This window comes from Crocodylus siamensis, chromosome 5, assembly GCF_052110815.1.
Source record: "Crocodylus siamensis isolate JL-2025a chromosome 5, ASM5211081v1, whole genome shotgun sequence".
In the NCBI taxonomy this organism is placed as follows: domain Eukaryota; kingdom Metazoa; phylum Chordata; order Crocodylia; family Crocodylidae; genus Crocodylus; species Crocodylus siamensis.
The window spans coordinates 129,213,799-129,228,785 of NC_143399.1; the positions used below are offsets into that span (position 1 = coordinate 129,213,799).

Here is a 14,987-nt window from a genome sequence, read left to right on the forward strand (position 1 = left end):
CTTTTCTAACCCACCCTTTCCAGTCTCCCATATCCACCCTTTTCATCCACCCAAGCCTACTCAACCATCTCCAACTTCATTGTCCTTCTGCTCTTGCTCCTGAAATCTCTTCTTCTTCCTTCTCCATCAGTTTTTGTTTTTTCACCTTTCTCCATTAAATTGTGCTATGTCCTTCCACTCCTGCCTGGGCACATCAGAAGGAGCACTTAGAACAAAGTTCCTCTGTCTGCCACCAAAGTGGCTCCCAGCAGCCAAGAGGTAAGTGCAAATAAAGGCCCCTCCTCCGCTCCAGCATCCCCAGGAAACAGAATGTGGAGTGTAGTCCAGCTGCTGCATAATACCTGTGATAGGATACACCACACTCAGGCGCAGAAAGATTCTCTAGAGGATTTAACTGCTAGTCTCTAACAAATCTCTACTGACTATATATGAACTGAACTTTTCTTTCAAAAGTTCATTTATAACTTGGCCTAATTTGAGCAAATTTTCATATCTATAATGCAGCGGTGACACCTTCATCTCAGATTCAACTCCCTGCTACCAAAAGCATGGAGAAGCTGGAGCTTCCTCAATAAAACAAACACATTATTTTTTCCAGAGGCGACTGAAATCATTTTACCTGAAGTTTCAATAACCATTTCAGTCCAAAGCAGATATTCAGCATGGGAAGTTTCAGCCTAAATGGTCAAAGTTTGGCAAAATTATATACAGCTAAATACAGGGGATTTTTGATTGGAAGTGTGACCCAACCTCACATATGAAGAGCCATCAGTACCCATTCTGCCAATGTTAGGAGGAAATTCCTGAAAAGAGATTACTGGATAGAGTCCAAAGAACTCTCTCAGCAGCAGTAGTCATGAATCAAAATGATTAGGGAGCTTCTACACGAAACACTGACTGAGCAGTAGCCCGATACAACTGCAGTAGTATCGTATGGTAAAAACAGTGATGCAATGCTACTGCACAGTAGTACTAGGCTACTGCACAGTAGCATCACAAAAAAGGCATTCGCTATTGCTACCACACAGTAACTTGGGTTGCTGCGCATTTTTTAGTACTTGTTTATACTAGCATAAACCCTAGCTTTATACAAGTACTAAATGAATGCACAGTAATCATTGTGCAGTAGCGTCTTGTGTAGACATGGTCTTAGGGTAGAATTTTTTTTCCTTTTGCACATCTAAGTGGCATTTTTCTAGCCATCTATTTGGCTATTTTTGATCACTGCTTTATGCTGTGGACATGTTAGCCTGAATGTGTTAATTATGGGTACATGGGTACATATGTAGCTGCGTTTCTGTGCAAGTTCCAGTAAAAATTATGCTGGGGGTAGCAGATTTTAGCTCCAGTTGCTGATCAAGGAACTTGCCTGGGAAGTGGGAGGCCCCACTTGCCCAAAGGGGTTCTGAACCTGCATCTCTCTAGCTTCCCAGCACAGTGCCTTAACCATCACAGTTCAGTCATTAATCACGATCTGGTGCTCCTTTGGTGGTTGAGCCATTGCTCCTTGCATTTAATAGTCATTGGATAAAATGGATGGAAAGCAGTAAAGTCAGGAAGTTTCTGCCCCATTGGGAACAAGGGTCCAGGTTAGAAACCAGGGCCTTCTCCCTGCCCTGGTCACTATTCAAACACATTGAATATTTACATCAGAAAGTTATTTTGTAAACATGCCAATTAGCTTGTCTAGAAAAATGTTATACTTTCAATCATTAAAAATATTTTAAAAAGCAACAGTAAAACAATAACAAGAGAATGAAATAGACACCTGTCTTACAAAGGACACTTTTCTAATTTTTTAATTCCTTTTAAGAAAGGAATTTTAAGAAAATTTAATTTTAAGGAAATAATCTCACTAAGTCATTACTAGTTATGTTTCTTGTTTCTTGCTTGCTCTCTTGGTGGCTACTTGGGGTGCACTGACAGAGAATTTTTGGACCAATACCAATGGCTGATTTTTAACGAGCCATATCAGCTGATCCAATATGCAGCCAGGTACCAGGGAGAGCAGCATCTGGCCAGTAAGTTTGTTGTGGTGAAAGGGGAGTGGAGAGGGAAAGAGCGTGGTGGGGGCCTCAATCTTTTGCTGGGCTGTGTTCCTGACCACCTGTGTGTTGCTCTGCAGCTGTGCATGTACAGGGCATTTATCAGTGGCATTATCAGCCACATCAGCAAAAAAAGCCAATTGTTGATACTGTCAATTTTCCTTATACTGGTGCCGATCTGATATGGGATCGCTGTATCAGTGCACCTCTAGTGGCTACATATGTGCAGATATTATGAGACTAACCGAATCCTGCTTTTAGAAAAAAGATATATGCAAAAATGTTTTGATGAACTTTCCAAGTTTTTACTTACTTCAAGGACGAGTCTCCAACGCCAAGGCAGCCTCTCAAGCTGAGTTGTCTGAGGAACCCACCACACCTTTTGGATATATTTTCTACCACACGACCCTTAAATTAGATATTAAGAAAGCTTTAATATATTTATTTTGACACATCTAATATTCTAAACAAATACAAAATTTGAGTGTTAAGCCCTGATCCCAGTCATTCCAGTTCAGAACAAAAATTTCTAACTCTACTGAGAAATACACTTGCTTACTAAAGATGTGGATCCAATTCCCATTGAATTAAATGAACACACTCCTACTAAAGTCTATGGGATATTGGACTGAACCTTTTAGCAACATTAGAAAAAAGAAAACTACTGTTTATGGCTTAGCCTTACTGTCCCAGCAAAAAACTTAACAATAAAAGACTGCTGAAATAAAGTCATATATATTTGGGCCCCAATCTTGCAAACATGGATGTACATTTGATGCCCCATTGAGTTCTCAGCTATCTAACAGTAGAACCAGACCTTACAGTTAGACATAAATTTAAGCCAAATTCTCCCACTCTTCCCACATTAGCCCCTGGACATACATATATTGTATACAGCACTCTGCATTTCAAAACTTGCAGGCATTAGCTCCAGGACACTATTTATTTATGTCTAACTACTGAATGGCATAATGCTTTTAACATGCAAACTAAAAATAGCATTATTCTTAAAATGCCCTTTAAAGTGAATTATGATACTATAAAACATCCCTTTTTCCTGCTCTGAATTTTCTGTGGGGAAAATAAACAACAAATTAAAACAAAAAACAGAAGTTTATATATCATTGACCATGATATCAGTTAAACATACACTAATTTTAAAAAGGCAATTGAAACCTTAATGTACTACAGAAACAAAATAATTACAACATTGATCATTTAATTTAAAAGACTGAATACTTAAGTGCATAAGAAAAGCAAAAATTAAAAAAAACAGGTAATACTTTTAAAATTACAGATCATATAACAAAAATTTTGTTTCTTCACTGTGTTGAATGCTTTCAATTGTTCTGAAGTGAAAGAAACAAATATACAATTCCACAAATATACAAGTTCTTTGTAATTCACTACTTGCAGAAACAGCTCACATTATGTGTCTACATTTTGTTCTATTAGGATGCTTCAGTTCTTGCCCCTCAGTAACAGACTGTTTACATTACTTATGAATGAATTAGAGCAATGAAACATTAACCAAACTAAAACTGATAATGTTTCCTGAGGTGATAGGAGTTTTTAAAGCTGGCTCAGCTCTGATTTATCAGCACTGCTTCTAAGAAAAGTACTTCTAGAAATTTCTAAAAAAAAGAAATCACCACAATAAACTAACTATAATATATCTTCAACATAAATGAAAAAAAAAAGCCCTAAATGCCAAATAAAGTCCATATTTGTTAAATACATATATGTATATAATGGGCAGCATTAACCTACAGTGACACGGATGAAGTAAAGTTATAGGCTTCTAACTAAAAATAGTTTCAGGATGAAAGTTACACTGCATCAGTCATTGTCTCCCTATTGAGAATATCTTCCAAACCAAAGGGAAGCTTGACGTACCATATGTCTTTTTAAAAATAAGATTACACTTTCAATTAGTGGCCAATAATTGGCATAGATTATGGATCTATAAATTCAATAGTCACATGACTTCTAAACATGGTTAGCCATCTTTAACATTCTACGGGTCAAACTTTCAAAACAAGCTTTAAAGACTCACCTGAAATTGTACCTATGAATATTCATCTGTACATGTAAAAAAAAGTTTGCCTGCATAAATCTGTCATTCATGATAGATGCCAATACAAAAACACTTAGACAAACGATCAGTCTTAAAGAATTAATTTAGGCTCCTTTGAAAGAGTCTGTTGCTCACCTAAAGGCAATCTGCAAAATATATTTAAAAACATATAGGCGCTTCCAGCATTAAGTATTGAGTGCTTTGAAAGCAGGAGGTGTATGTCAGAAAATTAGTACTGTAACTTAAATTTGTCTTTTTCTTGGCACTGTTTACGAAACTTGCAAAATACAAGTGCTTGTCCATTGTCAACTCATATTCAGTACCTCACCTTGTCATACATGGGAACCTCTGAAACGTTCTGCTTACATTTAAGGCAGTCCATTTTTCCAGATGCAGTACACAAGATCAATTTTTATTCATTAATTGTATTCTCTACCAAATGAGTGTTTAATATGAAGATTTCAATAAACAATGGTTCTTCACTTTTATCATCAGACAAGCACCATTTGATGTTGCATATGATGTCACTACTATGACATAATGGGAAGTAACAGTGAGTAAAAAATAATGAATAAACAAGACTGCAATTTGTGGCTCTTTAAAAACAATAATTCAAAATAATGCTCTTTCGAGTTGGAAAGATATCCAGTGAGCTCTTTTCTTTCTTATCGTTATGCCTGTGTGAATGTCTGTATTTAAGGGGTCATTAGAATTATTTTGGTAAGGTTTTGTAAAGTGCTTAGAGCCTTAGATACATGCTGTAAATAAATAAATAAAAAGATAAGTTGAAATTTCTTATGTGCTCAAACTCAGCATATTGACCCAAACAACTTTTCTGGATCTAAGTAATAAAAGGATCACCTACACTAAAAAATAAACCATATCATGATACTGGGTTATTAGATTTTAGTGTGATGACACAATAGGAACTCAGTAGGGCCTTCTACGTTACCCCCAGTAGGGTCACATAGAAAAGATCCCAACTTCATCTTAGCCACATTCCCAAGCCATTCTACATATCTCAAAGGATCTGCATTACAACAACAGCAACATGTGAAAACAATGATTATTTTGAAAGGCACAGTTCTAAAGTAATTATTAGGCAAACAAGGCTCTTTGGGTAAATCTGATATCTTTTATTAGACCAACTCAAATAGTTGGAAAAAATCTTCTTTGCAAGCTTTTGGGTACAATTACCCTTAATGGTACTGAAAGCTTGCAAAAAATTTTTTTCCAACTATCTGAGTTGATCTAATAAAAGATACCAGATTTACCCAAATAACTTTGCCTATGTACTTAGACCAACATGGCTATAACCTACAGCCCTGAAAGCGATTATTAGTAATCCTCAAATGAGAAATGGAAGTGTTGTCAACATGTGTATGGGCAAATGAATAAGAAATGCCATTAATGACTGCCAACCTGTACTAATATACTTAAAAGCTAGCAGACTATCGAATCTGGTCCCTCATGTCAATACAATCCTCATTTATCACTAATATCTAATGTTGACTTTTTAAAGCACAAATCAGTAGCTTCCAATTTAAATAACCGTGTAGTACTGAAAGAATTCCTAGACAACGAATTCCTAGACTTTTAAAGTTTTGAACAATGTTTAACAAAATGTACCCATTAATCATCATATGGGTTAGGGACAGAAATTACACATGAACTGGCATAAGTGATCAGAAGGCAGTTCAAATCTGTATCACAACAGAAGTTCAGTGCACATAAACTGCTTTCAAAATGGCTGAAACCAGTTTAAGATAAACCTGGATGAATGTAGTATCAGACTTAACTGATTTAGATTAAATTGGTTTATTGAACTTCTGTCCCAGATCCCCTCCAGATTCAAGTTAACTCACAGTCCCCCAGCATCCCAGGATGCCTTGGCCCAAGCTGTCTGCTCCTGCCAAGCACGGTGGCATGCTCTAGCACCCCCCGCAGCTTCTAGCCTGGGCCACTGCAGGCTTATGGCTGCATTTCTGGAATCAAAAGTGAATGTCTGTTCACTTGCTTATCTGTGCGTCTCAGACTAACCTGCAAAGATATAATCAATTCAGTCTTGGGCTTTTTGACTGTCTGTACTTAGCTATGTAATCTTTTCACATAGGATGAAGACTTAAACCTTGAAACAGGGAATCCAAAGGAGAAAGACACTACTTCCTTCTGGATTCCTAGCATCAGATTCACTAAATATACCTTACAGATTCAGGTAAGGCAAGGTAAAGTTATGCTTCCTAGCTTCTGAGTTTCTCCCTCAAAAAAATTTTTTTTTAAGACACACGTGGTTTATTCATTGGTATACTGGTCACTTATAACAAAGTCATGTTTCATGTCAAATACAATACTGCTCTAGTCCTCTTCTTATATGTGGATAAAGATTTCATAGACATCTCCCTGATTTTCAGATTCTGCCAAGATTCAAATCTATGATATGGATTGGGAATCAACTGCTGACAAAAGTCATAATGAACTACAGGGCCATGTATATTCCAGCCCATATCAGCCCAAATAAAAGTTATTTACCAGTTGAGCAGCCTATAAGAACTGAAGTTGTCATTTAAACTCCCAGTTCGTAGTTAATGGATGTCTATCCTACTTTCAACATAATATGGTACTCACAGAAAGATGCCTGAGACTGCACAGGGATAAAATTCAATTTAAAACTTAAAATAAAACCTTTCACACCCTAGAAGGAATTCTCAGAGTCTTAGAATTAAAGAGCCTCAGAGGGACAGTTTCATTCTCTATAAATACCTTTTCTGTGAACAGAAATCTTAAGTGTTCTATGCTGTCAGTCCCATACCTTTTTTGTAAATACCATATGTGCTTGAAATACTTCAAAATAAATTATCTGACATTTGGCTGAAGATCAAAACTCAGATACAAAACATAAAAAACTGAGTCAAATACAGTTTTTGCTTTTTCTATTCACTCCTTCAGAGCATTAACTTATTGTATTTTAAAATTAAGATGTGTATGTTATAAAAAAGATTAACAGAATAGTTAAAATAATTTGTTTACCTTTAAGAAGAATGTTGGAAGGGTAAACATACTACTAACCTCTATATCTGTCTGAAAGTTAAAAAGGTCTATTCTTTGCCAGTTACTTCCATCTAGAGCCAAGACATTCCATGCCTAAAAAACATATACATGTTTAATAAACCTTCTCAATCTAGATACATAAATAACCTTTCCCCCCACCCCATCAACATTATCAGTGCGCTGAACTCTCAGTATTTTTATGAAATTAAAATGACTAGTAATTAGAAGTAGGTAGTTAAAGCAAATTTTGTGGGATAATCTTTTGAACCCTAGGATTATGTGTGTTCAGATTTTAAGGATCATATTCTGGCTTAGATGTGCACACATATGCTGATTTACATTCGAGTCATAAATATACTGTATTATACAAGAATATGAGCCTCAATTTTAGTAAATTCACATTATTTTGGTTAGAGCTGAGTACTTTAACATGTGGCAGCTGCTGGGGAAAGAACAAAAAAAGCATGATGGGGGAGCATCAATATTATTTTCAGCAGCACTCTACTTTTAGCTGAGGGAATAACAGAACCTGGTGCTAATTTGCGAAATCTAATGAAATAACAGGCTGGGTTTGCAAAGATGAGGAGTAAAACGGTTACAGTTAACATTTCATCTTTCTCTGAAAAAAGATGTAAAATTAAAAATTCTGCTTTTGCAAACAACACATAAAGGAAGTTCAGTAATATAATTCAGCATATGAATACTGTTGTATATATTTGTACATTTTTCATGTAAAAATAAAACATTTTTCAATCAGGCAAAATTAAGACTAGTTGAACATAAATATGTATTGACATGCTTTTTCTATTGTCCTCTTTTGTGTCCCCTTTACTCTACTACTACTAGTAGATCTCAATACCTTCATTATGTGGCACACAAATGATGCATACACTCCTCAAATACACGTTGCACATTAACAAAAGCTACAAGGAATTTTAAGCAAAAAAAAAAAAAAATCTGAAAAATGTTGTAATACAGCCACAAGCTTTAAAAACAAGTGCCATTATGCCAAAAAAGGCTTAATCCTTTCTGCAGAAACACAGCATGTACTGTGACATTTCCTGTCCCGTCCCCTTCCCTTCCCTCCCATTTTAAATACTTTAGTGATTAATTTCGCGTCTCTGAAGGCAGGATTGGGTCCATAGTTTCTGATCCATTGTTCATTAAAGTCAACAGAAATATTCCTTTAATGATCTCTAAGGCCCTCATCTGCCGCCTACTTTTTACTGATAATTAATTAAATAGTTCTTTTCAATGCACAAATGTCTAAACTAAAGTGAATACTGTACCTTGGAAACTTGTGCACATCGGCATAAAGTAACTATATCCAAGAAGGAAAATATTCTAGGAAGAAAAGAAAAAGTATTGCATTATATGTTGATGTTTTATTACTAATCCAGTCCAATATATAGGTTCACTGTTTTATAATCATATGAAAATAATTCAAAGTACGTAAGACATTAAATTTAACTTAACTATACTAGAAATTTGTTGTGTAGCCTGATAATATAACTACATATTGACTAAACAGACCCATTTCTGTGGTTGGATCCCTTGATGTCATAGCTCCAGTATAGCAAAACCAGTGTAGTTCTGCTAGCCTGGATGGATGCAGAGGGCTGAATTTTGGCTTTTTCGTACAGTGTTAGATAAATGAATTCCAAGCAAGTACCACCAGCAGTCAATTTCAAAATGATTTTCAGCATGAGACAGTAGTTCATATATATTTAATTATGTAATAACCTGTTAATAAGTACCACCAAAAATACAGACAAAAAACCAGAATTCTGAGTTTAGAGAACAATAATTAGGATACTTATACTCTTTATGATTAGCCACAACTCAAGAATCTAAACACTACTATAAGAAAAAGTCTAGATTTCTAATTGATTACAGACATTGCTTCTAAATACTATACAACTTTTTTTTTTTTTTTTTTTTTTAACTCTACAGGAAATAAAGTGACACAGACATTCAGTATTTGGCATTACTGATCTAATCATGATACCAGTCCTCTAAGCCTGCCTACCAAAACTATTGAATTCTGCACGCATTTTCCAAATATAAGCTGGCTTGAGGCAGAGGTGTGTTCTCAGGGGAGGAAAGGATCTTAGTTTAAGCTTAAAATGCAGATTCCAATCCAGAAGTATTTTTAGTATATATTTTATGCTCTACTTTATACCATACTTACTAGTGCCTCTCGGTATAATAGAGAGATGTCACTGTAAATCAGTGATAAATTAGCTGCTTACCAAAAAAAAAAAATCAACATTTGTGGATAATCAGCAACGTAACTATCTTAAAACATACCTTTATGCTAAAATGATATTGAGGAGCAAATAAAGCTGATGAAGGGATGTTAATTTTTCACATCTAAATTTTTGAGCAACACTCTCTAGGCATCTTAGTGTGCATCTACACAAGATGCTAACTGCACAGGGCAAAAACTGTGCTAATACACTACTGCACAGTAGTATTAGGCGCAGGTAGCATCACTAAAGCCATGGACCAGCACTACTGCACAGTAGCACCAGTAACTGTGCATTGATTTAGTACTTGTTTATACAAGTACTAAACTTCATGTGCCATCACTACAGCACATTAATGAACGTGCAGATGCACCCTTAGAAGCCTAACTATAGGTGTCTAAATCCATATTTAGGCATCAAAATAAGAGACCAGATTTTCATTTATGCTGAGCACCAACAGTAAGCATGGAAGTGAACAAGAGCTACAAGTGCTAACTCCTTTGAAAATCACGCCTCTTAAATTGCCAACTTCAGACAACCCAATCTCAAATTGCTCATCTTTCCTGATAGTCTATTACCACATATAAGCATTTTGGCTTAAATCTTATTTCTTTTTATGTGCTTATATGGCAGTTACTAGCACTTATGTAGTTTGCAATTCAGCTCTGCACTCACCTGTCCATGTCCACTAAGCAAGCAACAGTAGGACTGCACCACGAAATAGGATCGCCAGCTAACTTCCAAAGTTTTAGGCTCAGCAACAGTGCAGTCTGGAGCAAGGCGCCCTCTTACCCTAGTGGTTAGGGCAGGAGCTGAACATCTATGTTCTAGGCCTCCTTTATCCAGTGGGGATTGGAACCTGCATTTCTTGTGTCGTAGAAAATTTTTCTAAGCAGCAGGCCATAGTCCAAGCTTTATACAGACCCCTCTACAGCACTCTTTTTGAAGTTGGCCCTGGACAAGGGAGACATATAGGACCAAGAGAAAGAAACTAAGCCAGTATATGGCTCAGTGCGCCATGGCTGAGTATATGGCTCAGTGTGACACATACTGCCTAGAAGGGCCCTGCTCCCAGTGGGACAGGAACTTTTCCATTGCTCTTATGAACACTAAATATAAGCAGCAGTGGATCCAGCTTCAAGAGAACAGGTGTAGAGAGGACAGGCTTAGCCCATAACCTAATGGTTGGAGCAGTCTGTTAGAAAATTCACATTTATTTTTGGGTAATAGGTACCTAGAATTCAGGTCTCCTACTCTGAAGGCAAATGCCCTACCTGCGGGACTAAGCGGCTAAAACACAGAAGGATGCCTCCTTTTCCTCCATCGTACTTCTGAAACTATGTGTGCAGGGCAATTTTATTCCACCAGATCAAACAGAATTCCAAACTGCATGTTAAATGCCAAAAACTGCAATTATGCAGCTACATATATGTTATCTAGGCACACAAAAACACACAATTTCAAATTAAATCCACTGACCATGTAACCTCCACAGAAGAATGCATGTCTTTATAACACGTACACCGCATGTTATAATGTAAGCATTTTTACATTTATTTCATTATTTTAACATCTACTCAAAAAGTTTTTTCAATAAGAAAATAAAACTTTCTAATATAATTAAATACATTCAGGTCTTCAAATAAACATCATATTAAAACCAGAAATTCTTTTAATAGAAATACTGATTGAGGATCCAAATGAACCTCTTTCCAATCCTATCAATTTTCCCCCCAAATGACCAAAAAAATGAGCCTTGCAATACGACAGGAAAGAATTCCTCAGTTTTGTATCTCCTGTACTAACACCATTTGAATCAAGTTGGAAGGTTCTGTCAGATTTACAGATGGTGATATACAAAGCAGTTATCCAAATTATTTCAGTAAATTTGACTTCACAGTTTTCATGAACGAAAGGCTGTGACATACTATTTGAGGACAACAGATCAGTCCTAAAAAGAGTGGAAGACCAGTATTTGAAAGTTCATATTCATAATATACTTTACTATAAAAAAGAGAGAGAGAGAAAAGAAATGATACAGGGATCTAGGAAGATGAGAAAAGAGTATCTGAACCCCATTACTTGGCATTTTTTTAGCTATTGGTTCTGATGTTCTACTGTTTGTGTCAGAATATATGACCTTATTCTTTTGCATATAATATATCCAATCCTGGGTAAGCTTTTTGAGAGAATTATTCTGGCACATGTCCATGAGGGGCCAGCAGGGGAGATTATGCTTAGGGGCAACCAACATGGGTTCACTAGAGGCAGATCCTGTCAGACCAACCTGGTGGCCTTCTATGACCAGGTCACCAAATCCTTAGATGCAGGGGTAGCAGTGGACATAGTCTTTCTGAACTTTCGGAAGCCTTCGACACTGTCTCTCACCCCGTTCTCATTAGAAAACTGGGGGACTGTGATGTCAACACCCACATAGTCAAATGGGTCGCCAACTGGCTGGAGGGCCGCACCCAGAGAGCGGCAGTGGATGGGTCATTTTCAACCTGGAGGGATGTGGGCAGTGGGGTTCTACAGGGCTCGGTCGTCGGACCCACACTGTTCAACATCTTCATCAGCGAGTTGGACGAGGGGGTAACAGCACCCTATTCAAATTTGCTGAGGATACCAAGATGTGGGGGGATGTGGGCATGCTAGAAGGGAGGAATAGGCTGCAATCAGACTTAGACAGGTTACAGGGTGGGCAGGTGAGAATAGGATGGGATTCAACACCGACAAGTGCAAGGTGATGGTGCAAGGTGCAAGGGAAGGAACAATCGGCACCATACCTACAGGCTGGGGAACTCCCTTCTTGGTGCAGAGGCAGAAAAGGATCTTGGAGTCATCATTGATGCCAAGATGAACATGGGCCAGCAGCAAACTGGCCAAGTTTGGAGACAATACCAAGTTTGGAGATCAATTATGGGGAAGTGTGGTCACTCTAGACGATAGGCTGGGGATTCAGGCCGACCTGGACAGGCTTGTAAGTTGGGCAGATCAAAACCTGATGACATTCAACATAAAGAAATGCAAGGTCCTTCACCTCAGGAGAAAGAACCCACATCATACCTATAGGCTCAGCACTGCTAATCAAAAGAGACTTGGGGGTCATGATTGACCACAAGATGAATGTGAAACACCAATGTGATGCTGCAGCCAGCAAAGCAAATAAAATCCTAGCTTGCATCTACCGATGCATCTCAAGCAAGACCCAAGATGTCATCCTCCTGCTATATTCGACCTTGATGAGGCTGCAGCTGGAGTACTGCATCCAGTTCTGGGCTCCACACTAGAAAGCATGTGGAGAAGCTTGAGAGAGTCTAGAAGAGAGCCACATGCTTGATCAGAGGTCAACAGAGCAGGCCTTATGAGGAAAGGCTGAGAGGCACAGGACTCTTCAGTTTGGAGAAGCGTAGGCTCAGGGGGGACTTGGTGGCAGTGTATAAGTACATCAGGGGTATGCATCAGGACCTGGGAGAATGTCTGTTTACCAGGGCACCCCAAGTGAAGACAAGGTCCAAACTGTTAGAAGACTGTTTGAGAGTGAATATAAGGAAAAACTTCTTTACTGCCCAAGTCTCTAGAGTCTGGAATAGACCCCCCAGAAGTAGTGCAACATTCAAGAAGCATTTGAATGATTATCATGCTGGGGTCATCTGACCCCAGCTGACTTCCTGCCCTTTGGACAGGGGGCTGGACCCAATGATCTCACAAGGCCCCTTCCAGCCCTAATGTCTACAAAATCTTTAAAAATCAATTATGTAGTTATTTGCCTTCAATGTTACTGACTCAGGTAAAAGCCAATCAACATAAACTTGGTTCCACTCTTTCTGGTCTACAGAAAAGCTATTGGAACTGATCCAAATTCCAATGAAGCCAATGGCATAGTCCTCAAACACACAAGGCTTCAGACCTTTATGAAGTGACTAATATCTGTTCTGAAAAGGAAATCTCCCATCCATTTGTCACTGTGGAATGCATGCCAAATAGGCAATTCTACTACTGCCTCTTAATTTGAGAATATGGCAAACCAATATTAGGAAACACTGCAAATTTTCAACAAGCGTGGTCAGAGTCCAGAGTGTTAAATGGAAGCCACAGTTTCTTCCTCAGCTGACATCAGTCAACCATGGCAGAAGCTGCACAAACTTGCCTATGCCAAATGTATATCCCTGCTCTCATTTCCTCCTTCACTATATCCTGATCTTCTCATTTGTCTTTGAAATCTCTCATCTCAAGTTTAAAGTAATTTTAATGACTCGGGTACTTCAGAGAACTTTCTAGTTCCAACACACTGAATAGTCTTTCCCGTAGTCTTTCAATCCCTTTATCAAAATCCACATTTTTCCATGAAACCTCTCAAATGCTATCCCTTCACCAATATTGCCTACTGATGCCCTCTTGCACCAACACTGTATATTTCAAGACTTGTCCAATTTCAATTTAATCTCTTCAGAATTAAGGGAGTTATCTTTTATGCATTTGGAAAACACTGTTCTTTTACAATGCTCCACACATAATAATTTAGCAGCTTGGAGGTATTAAACTTTCCTTGGACAACTCCTTACTAAGAACCAGCCAGGGAGAAGAAGAAAAGGGCTATCAGGTCTGAAAACTCAAAATAACAAGAGAAAAGTGATTATTGAGAAGTATAAAGTACCTCTCACATGCTGGTTCTCAAGTTAGGGATTCTCACCAGCACAGCCTATGAGTACGCAAAGGCTGCACTTACACGAGACACTGATTACGCAGTAGCTCGTTACTACTGTGCAGTTGCATCACGTGGCACAAACTGTGATGCAACGCTGCTGCACAGTAGTAATGAGCTACTGCACAGTCAGCATCACCAAGAAGCTGTGTGGGGACACTCACTGCACAATAATGCTGATTACTGCACAGTCATTTTGTACTTGTGTGTGCAAGTACTAAATGACTGAGCAGTAAGAACGCGCAGTCAGCATCTTGTGTAGATGTGGCCAAAAAATACCAAATAGGACAACTAATGGCCCTACAATGCATCAACACTCCATAATCACAGCTACATAGATGGACATTAAGCCATCTAGCAGCAGGATTCATTTCCACTTAGTATTTGACATGGATTAACACAAAGAAACTGAAAATAAGATCCATATATTTAGGTTTGAAGGCCACCCAACCTGATCTCCCATATGGTACAGACTCCTGAATTTTACCTGGCCCTGTGCTGAACCTAACAACATATTTGATTGAGACAGATCTTCCAGAAAGGCATCCAGTTTTGATCTGAGGACATCAAGGGCTTGCACAATTAATGTGACTGAATAAACTGTGGAGCAATTTGCACTGCAGTAAACTACTTCAGGGCATAGCATCTACATGTGTGCCCAGGACAGCAGCAAACTGAGCTAGGGAAGAATAGACTAGGGCTGCTCCTGCCCTGCTCTGCCCCCTGCAGCAGCCAGGGGGACCTCCAGGCTCCAGCCACAGCTGCCCCAGCATAGCAGGAGTTACAGGGATCAGGCCCGGGCTCTCGCTGGTGGCATCAGTGTGGCCCAGGCTCGGGGGGGGTCAGGCTCAGGCAGATGTTGG

General features: G+C 38.4%; 1 protein-coding gene across 4 annotated transcripts in view; it reads right to left on the reverse strand.

Moving 5' to 3' along the window:
• Nucleotides 1-14,987, reverse strand: part of FBXL2 (F-box and leucine rich repeat protein 2) — an 85,536-nt gene that overhangs the window by 27,155 nt on the left and 43,394 nt on the right. For 2 of the 4 annotated variants that reach the window (XM_090050343.1, XM_090050342.1), the window contains 3 exons: nucleotides 8,460-8,514; nucleotides 7,189-7,263; nucleotides 2,359-2,453 (listed from right to left, as the gene is read on the reverse strand). In XM_090050343.1, the coding sequence (XP_089906469.1) occupies nucleotides 2,359-2,453; nucleotides 7,189-7,263; nucleotides 8,460-8,514 (225 nt within the window). Of the gene's footprint in view, nucleotides 1-145; nucleotides 342-2,358; nucleotides 2,454-7,188; nucleotides 7,264-8,459; nucleotides 8,515-14,987 lie in introns of those variants that run through there. The other 2 variants (XM_090050345.1, XM_090050344.1) reach the window with 1 other exon arrangement.